Raw genomic sequence first — 18,197 nt, 5'->3', positions numbered from 1 at the left:
CTGAGAAAAGAAAAGCTTCCCAGTCATTGCATAGTCTACTTAATGCATCCCAATACTGGATTGAGATACAAAAGAAAACTAGGCTAACTTGTATCTATGAAGGCAACTAAAGAAATTTATTTTTAAGAGCTCTTTCTGCATTTTCCATAATATCTCTAAGAAAGAGGTAAGAAAAATTCAAATTGTGATTCAGAGAGGCAATTAGAATTAGAATATAGAAAGTTATAGAATTAGAATATAGAAAGTTCTATATTGGAAAAGAGGATCATCTCCTGCCTCCCTAGTTTGTCCCAGTCTACCTGGGGTAGACTATTGCTTTGTAAATATGTAATAGAAGAAAATTACAAATGGAGTCAGGTCCCGGAGTTCAAAAAAGCAGCATCCTTACCATAATTTTTAAGGTGAGAGAAGAGTTTGGTATGAAAAAATATAGAAGTCTCAGAAGGACTTGGGAGTGAGGGGTTGTCCAATGGGGCAGGAGTCCTACTGTGAGAGGAGTATAAACATATTGGAGCCCCAAACTAGATGAATAGGGAACATTGTAGGCCACAAGTTTAAGGGTGCTGGCGATGGAATTATAGTGTCAACGTGATAAGAGTGACAAGTATTAGTGGAATCTCTTTTGAGAGGAGACAGGGATTCTTCAACATGAGAAGACAGGGACAAGGGGAGATTTTACTGTGAGAAAAGCAGGGACCCTATTGTAACAAGACAGGATATAATATGAAAATGCCACTGTGAGTTGATGAGAGCATTGCAAGGCCAATAATAATAAGAATGGGGAACGGGGGGAATTAAAGTGGAAAGTGGGAATAATACAGGGGAGAGACTTGGGGTTTGTGTTGGGAAATATTGTAGAATTCTGAGTTTGAATGCACAAGCTATAGTGTGAGAACCATTCTGCAAATAAGGAGGGTATAGAGTGCCCCTTAGTGTGACAGGACAGGGTAAAAAAAAGATCATAGAATTTAAAAAGGGGTAGTCTAATGAGAGGGAATGAGAAATGATATGCCCATTGGGAGGAGTAGAAAATATTAGAAACCCCAGTAAGAAAGAATGGGGTTTCCCCAGTTTGAGAAGATAGGACAAATGCAATCCAATGAGAAGTAAGAAGAAATAATAATAAGAAACCCCAAAGGAAGAAGATGGCAGAATGTGGGGCTAAAAGTGAAAGAACACTGCGGGAGGTGGGGAGTGGGTTTCCCAAAAAAGATAACGAGGAATAATGGTTAGAAAAGTAGCGGCCCTTTGATGGAATAGGAGATAAATTACGGAAACCCTTGTGGGAGGGTAAAAGAGGTGACTCTAGTGGGAAAAGACACAGAAGAAGGCACTATCATCATGTGACAATAGCAGGGTCACCAGTATAAGCTGTCAGAAAATAATGTGGGGCTCCTAATGGGAAGGAGTTGAATGCTCCTCAAAGCAAGAAGGTAGGAGACTGCAGGGAACTCCAGTATAATATAATCAGGGCCTCTAGTGTGAGAGGAGAGGATGTATTATAGAATACCAATCCCATTAAAGAAAATTATTAAATGGGGGGGAGCCAACAGGGAAAGAGAATGGAGGGCTTACCACTGTGTGAAAAGGGAAGATCTTAATGGAGTAGAATAGGGTGCACTGTGGGGTCACAAGTGGACAAAGATATGAAGCACTTCAGCCAGTGTGAGAGGATCACGGGAAAACGATAGATTCCAGTGTGTGAAAAAGGAGAGCTAGTAAGAGAGGAAATATTCTGGGATTCTCAGTAGGAAATCCCTAGTAGGAAATCCTAGTAGGATTCTAGTAGGAGGGAAAATGGTGGGGCTCCTAGTTGGATGCATTGGTGGGATTCCTAGTGTGAGTAAACAGTTTGAAGACACGGGGTATGTTATTTCCTCAACTTGGTAGAGTAGGGGCTCCCAGAAGGAGAGTATAGGTGCAGGTGGTTGCCCTGTATGAGAAAAGGGGGCCCTCGTGGGAAGAGCCAGGACATTATTGTGGGTAGGGCAAAGAAATAAGAAACCCTAGGTGGGAGACGATGGAGACACAGTGCGACCCTAGTGGGAGCGCGCAGGAAATATTGTGGGAAGCCAGAGGCTGGGGACAAGGAGCTCTCCAGGGAGAGAAAGGAAAACCGCAGAGAGAGGGCTTGAGAACACAAGGGACACCAGAGTGAACGTAGGGCAAACGATTATACTGGAGCATAATTTCCCCACCTTAGGTGCCCAGCCCCACTTACCCAGGCAGAGTTCAAAGACGTAGGCATAGTAGGACCAGAGCACGACGAGGACAATAACGAGCACTGGCACCCAGGACAGTACCCGGCGGCAGCACCGCAGCCCCCCAGACAGAGCCATCTTCCAGCCTCGCCGCATCTTTGGCTCGAAGATCGACCAAGCAGGCCTGCTGGCGCCGGGTCGGAACCGCTAGGGTGGCGGTTGCGAGGCGGGAAGGCGCGCTGTGCGGCACTCCACTGCCTAGCCTGGCGGGAACCCTCTCGCCGAGCCGTCGCCACCTGTGGGGCTGCGCTGCTGAGTGCGCCCCGCCTGGCACCATAGGCTTGAGTCACGGCGTTGAGGAACTAGCGATGTTAGAGCGGAAGGGTGATCCGTCAGGCAGTCGCGGCTAGCACGCTCAGAGGGAGTGCAGTCCCTCCCCTTTCCGCCTCCTCCCACCCCGTGTTTCAAGGCTGGATGCAGGGCTGGACCTCCGCAAAATCGTGAAGCAGAAGAAATTTGGGTCCGCCCATCTGCTCTTACTGCACTGCGTCCGCCCTCTTTGTTTCTGTCTCTGTCTCTCTCTCCCCCTTCGTTCTCTTTCTCTCCTCCTGCTGCCCCCCACACAGTTACACACACACACACACACACACACACACACACACGCAGTGTGAAAGATGCGAGCCATAGCATCTCATAACATGAAGGCCATCCAGCTCCATCCTCCCACTGCTGCTTGAACAATATGCTTAACACGTAGTGCCGCAGTCGCTGCTTGGGTAAGTCCTTTGACAGGGCCCTCTCTCCTTCCCTTTGCCCTACCCGCAGAATCAGCTTAGTATGATTTTAGAACAAACACATTGGTATAAAAAAACAAATGAGGGAGACAGTGATTCTGAGAGGGGTCATGGAAAGCTACAAAGGTAGTGATATTTAAGCTGAGCTATATTAATAAATTCAGGTTTTCCAGGCAGATGAGAGGAGGAGGACCTTTTAGACAGAGAAAACAGCATTTAAAAGTCATAGAGTAATGAAAGTCCAAAAATGTTCCAGGAGCAGCTAGTGTGGCTTGAAGAGTGTGTGTGAAGAAGAGAGGCTACGAATGAGACTGGGAATATGAGGCCGTGGTGTGAAGGCTCTTATATGTCCTAGCATGGCTTGGGGACATAATCATGTAAAGCAGATTATGAAGAGCCATCAAAGTTTTGGAGAAAATGGAGTGACATCAGGAATGTTTTTGTGAAATAACTGGCAGGATTTTGGAAAGGAAGATGGCCTGGAAGTAGGAAGCTCAACTAGAAGATAATTTAATTCAACAAATGTTTTTGGAGTGGTTGCTCCCTGTTAGATCAACTTTGGTACAAAAAGAATGACAAAATAGTGGCCTGACCCCAAGAAGCTCATGTTCTCTTTGGGGCCGTAGTTGTTCATTGACACAAGTACAATAATAGAAGTACAGCAGGCTCTTGGCATTTATGGATTTGACCCTCACTGTTTTTTCCAAAGGTCTTTTACATGAAGACATTTGTGATTTTGGTGAGATGCATGTGTGATTCACATTCTGTGTGACTACTGTGTGGGAGCAAGTGTCTCTACAAGGTTGCTCTCTGTTCTTTATTTATGGTTATATATGCAGTAAATTACCTGAAGTGATAAAAGTTTTATTGTTTCTTTTCAGATTAAGCTGATTTTATGGTTGATGTTACTAAATTCATGATACAATGGAATGCAGAGTTCATTTTAGTTACAATATTTAGTAGCCCAGTTAATTCTTTGAGCCCTAAGGAAGGTTCTGACATGTATACTTAAATTTTCCAATATTCATTAATTTGGGGCTCGTGGAACATGTATCTTGGGATTGTCAAGGGTATACTGTTTAAACCAAGTAGCCTTGAGGAGGCAATCATTAAGTGTGAAAGGGAAAGGCCCAGTTGGGTTTTGAATAATGACTAGGAGTTCACCAAGAAGATAAGAGATGGGAGTAGGATTTAAAGGAGGAGGGGATTCCAGGCAAAAGGAAATATGTAGGGCAAACGTATGTGAAACAGCACAACGTACTTGGGGGACTGCGCTTTTGCTGGAAGATATTACAGTAGTCTAACCAAGAGATGGTAAGAGCCTAGGCCTAAGCCAGGCTATGAGGGGAGGAAAGGAGGGGAAAGATGTAATAGTGTTGGGGGAAATCAACAGAATTTATCAACCAGTTGGCAGGTGAAGAGTGAGATAAGTTAAAGCTAACAACCAGATTTCTAACTTCAATGCCTGAATGAACAATGTTGCCAATCACCGTGATAGGGTCTATTATGAGAAGAGCAGATTTGGTGGGGGAAGTTGATAACTTTCATGTTTTGACGTGATTAGTTTTGCCTAAATCTTCCTCTTCTAAGCCTGATCACTAATCAAATAGTCTGGGGTGGGGGGCTTATGACAGGGATAGCTCATACCCAAAGGAGCATGGAGGGTCAAGAACCAGAGAGACAAACCATGTTCAAGTGTATATATCAAGGATTGGCAAATTATGCTTATGGGGCAAATATGGCCCACTGGCTTTTTAAAAGTCAGAATAAAGTTTTATTGGAACACATTCATGTCAATTTGTTTATCCAGAGTCTATGGCTGTTTTGTACAATGCTGAGTTGGAGTAGTTGTGACATAGATCATATAGCATGCAAAGCCTACATTTATTTAAATTTATTTTTAAAGACTTTATTTGTTAGACCAATGTTAGATTAACAGCAAAATTGAAAGGAAGGTTCAAAGATTTCCCATATAACCCCTACCACCACATGCATAGCCCCCATTATCAACATCCCCCGCCAGAGTGGTACATTTGTTACAATCTATGAATCAGCATCAACACATATTTTTCATCCAAAGTCCATAGATTCTATTAGCATTCACCCTTGGTGTTGTATAGTCTGTGGGTTTGGACAAATATATAATATCTTGTATCCACCATTACAGTATCATATAGAATATTTTTGCTGCCCTAAAACTCCTCTGTGTTCTACCTGTTCATCTCTCCCTCTCCACAACTCTTGGAAACTGTTGATTTTTTTTTTACTGTTTCCATAGTTTGCCTCTTCCAGAATGTCATATAGCTGGAATGATACAGTATGTAACCTTTGCAGATTGGCTTCTGTCACTTAGTAATATGCATTTAAGATTCCTCCATGTCTTTTCATGGCTTGATAACTCATTTCTTATTAGTGTTAAATAATATTCCATTTTCTAGATGTACCACAGTTTATTTATACACTCACCGACTAAAAGACATCTTGGTTGCTTCCAAGTTTTGGTTGTTATGAATAAAGCTGCTATAAACATCCATGTGCAAGTTTTTGTGTGGCCATGGGTTTTCACCTCATTTGGGTAAATACCAAGGACTGAAATTGTTGGATCATGTGGTAAGAGTATATTTAGTTTTGTAAGAAACTGCCAAAGTGTCTTCAATAGTAGCTGTACCATTTTGTGTTTCCAGCAGAAATGACTGAGAGTTCCTGTTGCTCTATATCCTTGCTAGAATTTGGTGAGGTTAGTGTTCTGGATTTTGGCCATTGGAAAAGTCTGTAGTGGTATTTCATTGTTTTAATTTGCACATCCCTGATGACATATAGTGTGGAGCATCTTTTCATATATTTATTTGCCATCTATATATCTTCTTTGGTGAGGTGTCTATTCAGGTCTTTAGCCCTTTTTTTGAGATGCTTGCTTTCTTATTATTTAATTTTAAAGAATTTTTGTGTATTTTAGATTACAGCTCTTTATCATGTGTCTTTTGCAAATATTTTCTTTCAGCGTGTGGCCTGTTTATTCTCTCGATAGTGTCTTTAGCAGAGCAATTTTTTATTTTAATGAAGTCCAGCTTATTAATTCTTTCTTTCATGGATTGTGTCTTTGGTGTTCCATCAGCCATCACCAAACCCAAGTTTATCTGAATTTTCACATATGTTACATTCTGGGAGTTATAGAGTTTTGTGTTTTGTATTTAGGTCTGTGATCCGTTTTGAGTTAATTTTTATGAAGAGTTTAAGGTCTGTGTCTAGATTTATTTTTTTGCGTGTGGATGTCCAGTTGTTCCAGAACCATTTGTAAAAATGATGATCCTTCCTAGCACTTTAGGAGGCCAAGGCCGTTGGATCACCTGAGGTCAGGAGTTTCAGACAAGCCTGGCCAACATGGTGAAACCCTCTCTCTACTAAAAATACAAAAATTAGCTGGGCATGATGGCATGCGCCTGTAATGCCAGCTACTCAGGAGGCTGAGGCAGGAGAATCACTTGAACCCAGGAGGTGGAGGTTGCAGTGAGCCGATATTGCATCACTGCATTCCAGCCTGGGCCATGGAGCAAGACTCTGTCTTTAAAAAAAAAAAAAGGAATAAAACAAGATATTTTCTCCATTGTATTGCATTTACCCCTTTGTCAAAGATCAGGAGATTTTATTTATGTAGGTCTGTTTCTATTTCCGGGTTTTCTATTTTTTCCACTGATCTGTTTGTCTGTTATTTCATCAATATCACAGTGTCTTGATTATTGTGGCTTTATAGTAAGTCTTGAAATTGGGTAGTGTCAGTCCTCTAACATTGTTCTTTTTTAATATTGTGGTGTTCTGGATATTTTGCCTCTCCATAAAAACTATAGAATGAGTTTGTTGATATCCACAAAGTAATTTGCTGGGATTTTGATTGGGATTGCATTGAATCTATAGATTGGGAAGAACTGACATCATGATAATATTGGGTCTTCCTATCCATAAATATGGAACACCTTTCCATTTATGTAGTTCTTCGTTGATTTCATCAGAATTTTGTAGTTTTCGTCATATAAATCTTGTACATATTTTGTTAGATTTCCACTTAAGTATTTCATGCTAATGTAAATGGGATTTCTACTTAAGTATTTCATGCCAATGTAAATGGGACTGTGTTAATAATTTCAAATTCCTCGTTCATTGCTGCTTTATAGAAAAGTGATTGACTTTTGTATATTAACCTTGTGTCCTTCAACTTTGCTATAATTGCTTATTAGTTCCAGCTTTTTCATTGATTCTTTCAGATTTTCTGCATAAACAATCATGTAATCGATGAACAAAAACAATGTTGTTTCATCCTTCCCAATTAGTATTCCTTTTGTTTCATTTTCTTGTCTCATTGCATTAGCTAGGACGTCCAGTATGATATTGAAAAGGATGCCAAGAGGGTCATCCTTGCTCACGGACATCCTTGCCCTGTTCCTGATTTTAATGGGAAAGATTCTATTTTCTTACCATTAAACATGATGTTAGTTACAGGGATTTTAAAATAGATATTCTTATTAAGTTAAGGAAGTTCCCCTCATTTCCTAGTTTTCTAAGATTTAAAAAAAATTATGAATAGATGTTGGATTTTGTCAGATGTTTTATTTGCATCTAATGATATGATCATGTGATTTTTCTTCTGTAACCTGTTGATGGTATGGATTACATTAATTGATATTCTAATGTTGTACCGGCCTTGCATACTTGGAATAAATCTCACTTGATTGAGGTGTATACTTATTTTTATACATTGGGTTTGATTTGCTAGTATTTTGTTGAGAATTTTGCATCTATGTTCATTAGAGATATTGATCTGTAGTTTTCTTCTCTTCTAGTGTCTTTGCCTGGTTTTTGGTATTAGGGTGATGCTGGCCTGATAGAATTTGGTAGGAAGTATTTCCTCTGCTTCTATAATTTGAAATAAATTATACAGGATTGATAAAATTCCTTCCTTAAATGTTTTGTGGAATTCACCAGCGAACCCATCAGGGCCTGGTGATGTCTGTTTTGGAAGGTTATTAGTTATTGATTCAATATCATTAATGGATATAGGCCTATTCAGATTGTTTATTTCTTTTTCTTAATTTTTAATTTTATTTTTTGGTTCTTTTTAAAATTTTCAATAGCAATAGGGGTACAAGTGATTTTGGGTTACATGGACGAATTATATAGTGAGGAAGTCTGAGATTTTAGTGCACCTGTCACCCAAATACTGTGCATTGTACCCAATATGTAATTTTTTGTCCTTAATCCTCCTCCAACTCTCCCCTCTTCTGGGTTTCCAGTGTCCATTAAACCATTCTGTATGTCCTTGCATACCCATAGCTTAGTTCCCACTTATAAGTGAGAACATACAGTGTTTGGTTTTTCATTCCTGAGTTACTTCACTTAGAATAATGACCTCCAGTTTCATCCAAGTTGCTGAAGATTACATTATTTCATTCTTTTTTATGGTTGAGTAGTATTCCTTGGTATGTGTGTGTATATATATATATACATATATATATATAACATTTTAATTATTCACTCATCAGTTGATGGGCACTTAGGTTGGTTTCATGTCTTCACAATTATGAATTGTGCTGCAATAAACATACATGTGCAGATTTCTTTTTGATATAACGGCTTCTTTTCCTTTGGGTAGATATCTAGTAGTGGAATTGCTGGATGAAATGGTAGATCTACTTTTAGTTTTTTGAAAAATCTACATACTCCTTTCCATGAAAAGTTTTACTAATTTACATTCTTACCAGCAGTGTGTAACTGTTTCTTCTTCACCACATGAGCATGGGATGTATTTCCATTTGTTTGTGTCATCTATTATTTTTTTCGTCTCCTTGGTTAATACTCCTAGGTGTTTCATTTTATTTTTTCCAGCTGTTGCAAAATGAAGTGAGTTATTGATTTGATTCTGTGCTTAGTCGTCGTTGGTGTATAGCAGTGCTACTGATTTATGTATATTGACTTTATAACCTGAGACTTTACTGAATTCATTTATCAAACCTAGGAGATTTTTTGGAGGAGTCTTTGGGGTTTTCTTGGTATACAATCATTTTCTTGGTACACAATCATATCAGCAAACAGAGATAGTTTGACTTCCTGTTTTCAAATTTGGGTGCCCTTTATTTCTTTCTCTTATCTGATTGTTCTGGCTAGTATTTCCAGTACTATGTTGAATAAAAGTGTTGAATGTGGGCATCCTTGTCGCATTCCTGTTGTCAGGGAATTATTTCAATTTTTCCTCATTCAGTATAGTGCTGGCTGTGGGGTTTTTATATATGGCTTTTATTATCTTGAGGTACATCCCTTCTATGCCTAGTTTGTTGAGGGTTTTTATCATAAAGGGATGATAGAATTTATCAAATGCTTTTTCTGAATCTATTGACTTGCATGTGTTGAACCATCCCTGCATCCCTGGGACAAAACTCACTTGATCACAGTTAATTAACTTTTTAATGTGGAATTTGGTTAGCTAGTATTTTGTTGAGTATTTTTGCATCTGTGTTTGTTAGGGATATGGGTCTGTTGTTTTCTTCTTCTTATCATGTCCCTTCTTGGCTTTGGTATTGGGGATATACAGGCCTCATAGAATGAATTAGGGAATATTTGCTCTTTCTCAGTCTTTTGAAACAGTTTCAGTAACACCCAGTTCTTCAAATGTTGGGTAGAATTTGCATGTGAATCCATCTGGCTTTGGGCTTATTTTTGGCAAATTTTGTATTACTGATTCAATATCACCACTGCTTGCTATTGGTGTGTTCAGGATTTCTATTTCTGATTCAAGCTAGGAGGGTTGTATGTTTCCAGGAATCTATTGATTTTCTCTAGATATTCTAGTTTGAGTACATAGAGGTGTTCATAGTAATCTCAAATGGATTTTTATACTTCTGTGCTATTGGTTGTAAGTCTTCACTTTCATTTTCAATTAAGCTTATTTGAATCTGTTCTCTTTGTTTCTGGGTTAATGTACCTAATAGTCTATTGATGTTGTCTTTTGAAAAAACAGTTTTCTGTTTCATTGATCTTTGGTATTGTGTTTTTTATTTTTTAGTTTTAATTTCATTTAGTTCTGCTCTGATCTTTGTCATATTTTTTTTCTTCTGCTAGCTTTGGGTTTGGTTTGTTCTTCTTTCTCTGGTTCCTTGAGATGTGTTGTTAGTTTGTCTATTTGTGAGATTTCAGACATTTCGATGTAGGCATTTAGTGCTGTAAACTTTTTTCTTAGCATGGCTTCTGCTTTATTACAGGAGTTGTGATAAGTTGCATCACGGTTATCATTAATTTCAAAGAATTTTAAAATTTACATCTTGATTTTATTACCCCCAAAATTATTCAGGAGCAGATTGTTCAATTTTCATGTATTTGCATAGTTTTCAGGGTTCCCTTGGTAATTGATTTCTAGTTTTATTCCACTGTGGTTTGAGAAGATACTCTAAACGATTTTGATTTTTAAAAATTTGTTGAGACTTATTTTGTGTCCTGTTGTATGCTCAGTCTTGGAGAATGTTCCGTGAGCTGATGAGAAGAAGGTATATTCTGCAGTTATTGATAGAATGTTCTGTAGATATCTGTGTAGTTCGTTTGTTCTAGAGTACAGTTTAAATTTAGTGTTTCTTTGTTGAATTTCTGCCATGATGATCTGTCTAGTGCTGTCAATGGAGTCTTAAAGTCACTCACTGTTATTGTGTTGCTGTCTACTGATTTCCCCAAGTCTAGTAGTAATAGTTTTATGAATCTGGGAGCTCCAGAGGTAGGTGCATACATATTTAGGATTGTAATATTTCTTGTTGGATTGATTCTTTTATTATTATTATTACTGTTGCTGCTTTAAAATGTGCTTTATCTGATATAATAATAGGAATTACTGCTCACTTTTGGTTGTCTTTTGCATGAAATATCATTTTCCACCCCTTTACCTTGAGTCTATAAAAATCCTTACATGTTAGGTGTGTGTCTTGAAGACAGCATCAGTTTATGAGTTCTTTTTTTTTTTTTCTTTTAAGATGGAGTCTCACTCTGTCGCCAGGCTGGAGTGCAGTGGTGCGATGTCGGATCACTGCAACCTTCACCTCCCGGGTTCAAGCGATTCTCCAACCTCAGCCTCCCATGCCCAGCTAACTTTTGTATTTTTAGTAGAGATCAATTTGTGATTTTTAAAATCCATTCTACCAATCTGTATCTTTTATGAGGAGCATTTAGATCATGTATATTCAACATTAATATTGAGATGTGAGGTACTATTCGAGTCATCATGTTGATTGTTACTTAGTTACATTGTTTTCTTCATTGTGTTATTCTTTCATAAGCCCTGTGAATGTTATGCATTCAGGAGGTTCTCTTCTGGTGCATATTGACCTTTTCTCTTACTCGTTAGAAGTTTTAGCATTTCTTCTTTTTTTTTTGGAGCAGGGGGACCAAGTCTCACTCTGTCACCCAGACTGGAGTGCAGTGGTGTGATCTCGGCTCACTGCAACCTCCACCTCCTGGGTTCAAGCGATTCTCCTGCCTCAGCCTCCTGAGTAGCTGGGATTACAGGTGCCCACCACCATGCCCAGCTAATTTTTGTATTTTTAATAGAGATGGGGTTTTGTCATATTGGCCAGGCTGGTCTTGAACTTCTGACCTCAGGTGACCCACCTGCCTTGGCCTCCCAAAGTGCTGGGATTATAGGTGTGACCCACCACACCTGGCCAGTATTTCTTTTTCTTTCTTTTTTCTTTATTTGGCTCTTTATTTCCATTTTAGTGATCATTCAGCATATGATAGAGCCATTATATTATTTATACAATAATGGCAATAACAATAATAATTCGTTGTTTGCCAACATCTATCTTCAAGTCAAAATAGTAAGTTAGTGAGATACTCAATTTCTCTATAAATAGACCAGCCTAGTTTTGATAATGCATATAATGAAACATTTAATTATATATTGTACTTTTAAAAGATTATTTAGAGTATTTTTTATTTCAGTAGTTTTTGGGGAACAGGTGGTGTTTGTTTACATGCATATGTTCTTTAGTGGTGATTTCTGAGATTTTGGTGTACCCATCACCAAGCAGTGTACACTGCACCCATTGTGTAGTCTTTTATTCTTCACCCACCTCCCAGCCTTCCCCTTGAGTACCCAGAGTCCAATATATTATTCTTATCTTTTTGCATCCTCATAGCTTAGCTCCCACTTATAAGTGAGAATATAAAATGTTTGGGTTTCCATTCTTGAGTTACTTCATGCAGAATAATGGTCTCTAACTCCATCCAGGTTGCTGTGAATGCAATTATTTCATTTTCTTAGGGCTGAGAAGTATTCCACGGTGTATATATGTGTATATATATACATATTATCACATTTTCTTTATCCACTTGTGGGTTGATGGGCATTTAGGCTGGATTCATAATTTTGCAACTGTGAGTTGTGCTACTATAAATATGTGTGTGCAAGTGTTTTTTTCATATGACTCCTTGTTCTCTGGGTAGATACTCCAGTAGTGGGATTGCTGGATCAAATGGTAGATCTACTTTCTGTTCTTTAAGGAATCTCCATATTGTTTTCCATAGTGGTTGTAGTAGTTTACACTCCCACCAGCAGCGTAAAAGTTTTCCCTTTTCACCATATTCATGCCAGCATCTTTTTTTTTTTAATTTTTAAATTATGGCCATTCTTGCAAGAGTGAGGTGGTATCTCATTGTGTTTTTGATTTGCATTTCTCTGATAATTAGTGATTTTGAACATTTTTTTTTCTTATGTTTGTTGGCCATTTGTATATCTTCTTTTGAGATTTATCTATTCATGTCCTTAGCCCACTTTTTGATGGGATTATTTGTTTTTTCTTGCTTATTTGTTTGAGTTCCTTGTAGATTCTGGATATTAGTTCCTTGTCAGATACATAGTTTACAAGTATTTTTTCCCACTTTGTGGGTTTTCTGTTTACTCTACTGATTATTTCTTCTGTGAAGAAGCTTTTTAGTTTAAGTCCAACCTATTTATTTTTGTTTTTGTTGCACTTGCTTTTGTGTTCTTGGTTATGAACTCTGCATAGGCCAATGTCTAGAAGAATTTTTCCGAAGTTATCTTCTAGAAGTGATCAAAATGTGTACATTTAAAATAAACCATACAATTTTACTAGTAAGAAAGCCTGTAGTTAAGTTTAATTGAAACTGAATTTCACAAGTTAATAATTTAAATCCTTAGACAAAGTTACAGAAAGTGCATCTTCTTGTTTTCCATCTTCATACAATGTTAAATTTTTTTGGTGTTTATACCATTTAAAAAATAAAAACATCCTAATACTTAAGCAATATGTACATTTAAATTTTTGGTGGTGGTTTGTATTTTAAAAGAAATAGTTTTCTTAGGATTTGCCTCAGTTTCTGGTAGAAATGCTTACAGGAACTAGCTAATTAAAACTAAGAAAAGCACATTCAAAATACTGATTTACTTTGATAGCAAATGGTTGTTCTTTGAATACTAATGAAGATAGACAAGACCCATTAAGGTGAAGTGGGCTATTTCAAATATTCAACAGTTTATATAAATATTTATTATATATAAATATATATATACACACACACACACATACACATACACACACACACACTGCAGTGCAGTGGCCCAATCTCGGCTTACTGCAACCTTTGCCTCCTGGGTTCAAGTGATTCTCCAGCTCAGCCTCCTGAGTAGCTGGACCACAGGTGTGCACCACTATGCGCAGAAAATTTTTATATTTTTAGTAGACTAGGTTTCCACGTTGGCCAGGCTGGTCTCGAACTCCTGACCTCAAGTGATCTGCCCACCTTGGCCTCCCAAAGTGTTGGGATTACAGGTGTGACCCACCACGCCCAACCCTAGTTTACATAAATACTTAAAAAGGTTTTTAAGAGCTAAGCATCTGTATCCACTGACAGCAATGCAATACCTAGTTTATGATGACTTAAAACAAATACCCATAAGGAAAAAAAGCTTTATTTTATCTAAATTTACTTTCAGTCAATAGTTAAGTAGCATTATTCCTCCCAGTACTATACTCCCTGTCTCTATAAGGCTGTTCTTGGGAGCCAGACAGTTTAGGTAATAAGGTAGTCAAGAGGGTAACTGCTTGTAGTTATAAATCGACAGTAACTTTCTGCTTTTCTCTTAATGTGCTAATAGTTGTGTCTAAAAAATGCAATTCTTAAAAAGGTATCATTTCTGATTTTGTTGTCATCTGTAACCTGTGGAAACTAATCACATGAAACTACAATATTAGCAAATTTATTGAAATCCGTATAGAAAACATAAATTATCACTAATTTCAAACTCTGATTTATTAGCGTGTCACTGAATCTTTTAAAAAATGAAAAAGAAAAAGAAAGGCAGCTCCAAAGATAGTCTTATACCATTCTTTAAAAAGGAAACTGTTTCATTTAACTTTATACCCACCCCACACTGCAGTTTCAAAACAGAATATTTAATAGTCATGGTCATGAGCATTACACCAAGATGAGGTTTTCTATTTTGCTCCCATAGCTTCTGGTTAACAGAAAACACATGCTTCTTTTATTGAAGGAGTTTGGTCCAGCTGATGTTAATGTATTTCTTCCAATATATTTTATCCTCATCTTTGCTTCTGGAGGCATTGCCTCAGGTTGACTACCTTCATTTTCATTAAAACCTGCTGCTACCAAAAGAATTTTTGAAGCTAGAGTTGGAACAGGTTCTTTAGGCTTACTTAGTCCAAGTTTGATGGATATGGCTGATGCTTTATTTGTCATCTGACTACCTGTGGCAGATCTAAACTTGATCTTTGTAGGCTTTGTTGGGAGGACTGCAGCTTCTTTTTCAGCTGACGGATTCTCAGTGCTGTGACCAGAACTTTTCCCTCCATTACTGGAATAAACAGCCTTAGTTTTCACAGGTTTTTTCACTTCTTCTTCAGGTCTTCCAGTGGCTCCAGCTCACTGCAACTTTTCAGCCTTCTCCTCTCCCACCTTCCTATCTGCCATTTTCCCTGCTATGGCCTACCCTGCAGCCAAGCCAGGCTCTTTCAGAGTTTTTGATGTAGGCGTTTAATGCTATGAAGTTTCCCCTTAGCACCACTTTTGCTGTATCTCAGATATTTTGATAGGTTGTGTCACTATTATTCCATTCAAAGGATTTTTAAATTTCTATCTTGATTTTATTGTTGACCCAAAGATTATTCAGGAGTAGATTATTTAATTTCCACATATTTGTATAGTTTTGAGTATTCCTTTTTGTATTGGCTTCCAATTTTTTTCCACTGTGGTCAGCAAGAGTACTGGTATAATTTTGATACTCTTAAATTTATTGAAACTTTTTTGTTGCCTATCCTATGGTCTATCTTGGAAAATGTTCCATGTTCTGATAAAAAGATTATATATTCTGCAGTTGTTGGGTAGAATGTTCTGTAAATATCTGTTAAGTTGATTTGTTCTAAGGGTATAGTTTAAGTCAATTGTTCCTTATTTGACTTTCTGTCTTGATGACCTGTCTAGTGCTGTCAGTGGAGTATGTTTCCCACTATTACTGTGTTGCCATCTGTCTCATTTCTTAGGCCTAGTAGTAATTGTTTTATTGTTTTTTAAAATTATTTTATAAATTTGGGAGCTCCAGTGTTAGGTGCATATATATTGTGATATTTTCCTGTTGGCTAATTCTTTCGTCATTATATAATGTCTCTCTTTGTCTTTTTAAACTGTTGAGGCTTTAAAGTCTATTTTGTCTGATATAAGAATAGCTACTCCTGCTTGCTTTTGGTTTTCATTTGCATTGAATATCTCTTTCCACCCCTTTACCTTATATTTATGTGAGGCCGTATGTGTTAGGTGAGATTCTTGAAGATAGCAGATACTTAGTTGGTGAAATTTTATGCATTATGCCATTCTTTATCTTCTAAGCGAAGCATTCAGGCAACTTACATTTAACATTAGTATTGAGATGTGAGGTACCATTCTATTTATCATGCTACTTGTTGCCTGAATATCCTTTTTTCCTTGTGTAATGGTTTATAGGCCCTGTGAGATTTATGCTTTAAGGAGGTTCTGTTTTGGTGTATTTCAAGGTTTTGTTTCAAGATTTAGAACTCTGTTTAGCATTTATTGTAGTGCTGGCTTGGTAGTGGCAAATTCTCTAAACATTTGTTTGTCTGAGAAAGACTTTTTCTCTTCTGTATTAGTATGTTTACACACTGCTATAAAGGACTACTGGAGACGGGGTAATTTATAAAGAAAAGTGGTTTAATTGACTCTCAATTTCACATGGCTATGGGATCCTTATGAAACTTACAACTACAGCAGAAGATGAAGCAGAAGCAAGGCATGTCTTACATGGTGGCAGGAGAGAGAAGGAAATGGGGAAAGTGCCACACTTTAAAACCATCAGACGGTGTGAGAACTCACTATCAAAAGAACAGCATGGGGGAAATTCATTCCCATGATCTTGCACCCCCTGAAGTGATGGCCCTAGCTGTATTTTGGCCTCTTTTAGTCACAGTTGGAGCTGGAGCTGCTAGGATGCAGGGTACCATGTCCCAAGGCTGCCCATAGAAGCTGGACACTAGGCCTGGCCCACTAACCCATTTCTTCCTCCTAGATCTCCAGGTCTGTGGCCTGTGATGGGAGGGTCTGCCTTGAACGACTGACCCTGGAGACATTTTCCCCATTGTCTTGGCTATTAACATTCAGCTTCTCTTTACTTATGCAAATTTCTGCAGCTAGCTGGAATTTCTATCTAGAAAATGGGTTTTTCTTTTCTACCACAAGGTCAGGCTGGAAAATTTTTAAACTTTTACATTCTACTTTCCTTTTAAACGTAAGTTCCTATTTCAGACCATCTCTTTGTAAATGCATATGACTGTACACTGTTAGGAGCAGCAGGGCAATATTTTGAATGCTTTGTTGCTTAGAAATTTTTTACTCCAGATACTCTAAATAACCTCTTTCAAGTTCAAAGTTCCACAGATATTTGGGGAAGGGGCACAATGCCACCAGTCTTTTTTCATAACAAGAGCAACCTTTGCTTAAATTTCCAGTGAGTTTTTATCTTTATCTGAGACCACCTCAGCCTGGATTTCATTGTTTATATCACTATCAGTATTTTGGTCACAACCATTCAACACGTCTCTAGGAAGTTCCAAACTTTCCCACATCTTCCTGTATTCATCTGAGCTTTTCAAACTGTTTCAACCTCTGCCTGTTACCCAGTTACCAAGTCACCTCCGCATTTTCATGTATCTTTATAGCAGTGCTCCACTCTTCTGGTACAGAATTCCTGTATCAGTCAATTTTCACACTGCTATAATGAACTACCTGAGACTGGGTAATTTATAAAGAAAATACTTTTAATTGATTCACAGTTCTGCATGCCTGAGGAGGCCTCAGAAATCTTAACAATCATGGCATAAGATAAAGGGTAAGCAACGTGTATATTACATGACAGAATGAGAGAGAGCACGAGGCGGGGATGTGCCACACTTTTAAACCATCAGATCTTGTGAGAACTCACCCAACTATCACAAGAACAGCATGGGGGAAATCTACCTTCATGATTTAATAACCTCCCACCTGGTCCCTCCCCTGACATACGGGGATTAAAATTCAACATGAGATTTGAGTGGAGACACAGAGCCCAACCATACCACCTTCACTTATGAAACTTAGTTTTGCTGGATACAAAATTCTTGGCTGATAATTACTTTGTTTAAGAAAGCTGGAGATAGGACCCAATCCTTTCTGGCTTCTAGGGTTTCTGCTGACAAATCTGTAGTTAATCTGACAGATTTTCTTTTATAGGTTACCTGATGCGTTTGTCTCACCGCTCTTAATATGCTTTTCTTCATCTCTTCATCTTGACTTTAGATAACCTGATGACTATGTTCCTAGGTGATAATATTTTTGCAATAAATTTTCCAGGTGTTCTTTGGGCTTCTTATATTTGGATGTCTAGATCTCTAGCACAACGAGGGAAGTTTTCCTTGATTATTCCCTGAAATAAGTTTTCCAAACTTTTAGATTTCTTTTCTTTCTCAGGAAGAACAGTGGTTCTTATGTTTGATCATTTAACATAATTCCAAATTTCTTGGAGGTTTTATTCATTTTTAATTTTTTTCTTTGTCTTTGATAGGTTGGGTTAATTCAGACACCTTTTATTTGAGCTGTGAAGTTCTTTCTTCTATTTGTTTAATTCTATTTTTTTAACATTTTCAGTGTA

The 18,197-nt window shown here is 37.9% G+C and overlaps 1 protein-coding gene and 1 long non-coding RNA gene across 5 annotated transcripts in view; one reads left to right on the top strand and one right to left on the bottom strand.

Annotated features, from left to right (window-relative positions):
- LOC105496929 (zinc finger DHHC-type palmitoyltransferase 15) overlaps positions 1-2,509 on the bottom strand; it is a 199,384-nt gene extending 196,875 nt beyond the window's left edge. For all 4 annotated transcript variants that reach the window (XM_011767565.3, XM_071088381.1, XM_071088380.1 and 1 more), the window contains exon 1: positions 2,222-2,509. In XM_011767565.3, the coding sequence (XP_011765867.1) occupies positions 2,222-2,357 (136 nt within the window). In that variant the 5' untranslated portion in view covers positions 2,358-2,509. The remainder of the gene's footprint in view (positions 1-2,221) is intronic.
- Positions 2,510-2,585: 76 nt separating this feature from the next.
- LOC105496932 (uncharacterized) overlaps positions 2,586-18,197 on the top strand; it is a 74,280-nt gene continuing 58,668 nt past the window's right edge. The window contains exon 1 of the long non-coding RNA XR_011618116.1: positions 2,586-2,977. This is a non-coding gene — a long non-coding RNA (uncharacterized lncRNA). The remainder of the gene's footprint in view (positions 2,978-18,197) is intronic.

Source organism: Macaca nemestrina, chromosome X (assembly GCF_043159975.1).
Source record: "Macaca nemestrina isolate mMacNem1 chromosome X, mMacNem.hap1, whole genome shotgun sequence".
Classification (NCBI taxonomy): domain Eukaryota; kingdom Metazoa; phylum Chordata; class Mammalia; order Primates; family Cercopithecidae; genus Macaca; species Macaca nemestrina.
Note: the sequence above shows the minus strand (reverse complement) of the source record. Positions and strands in the feature narration are given on the sequence as shown.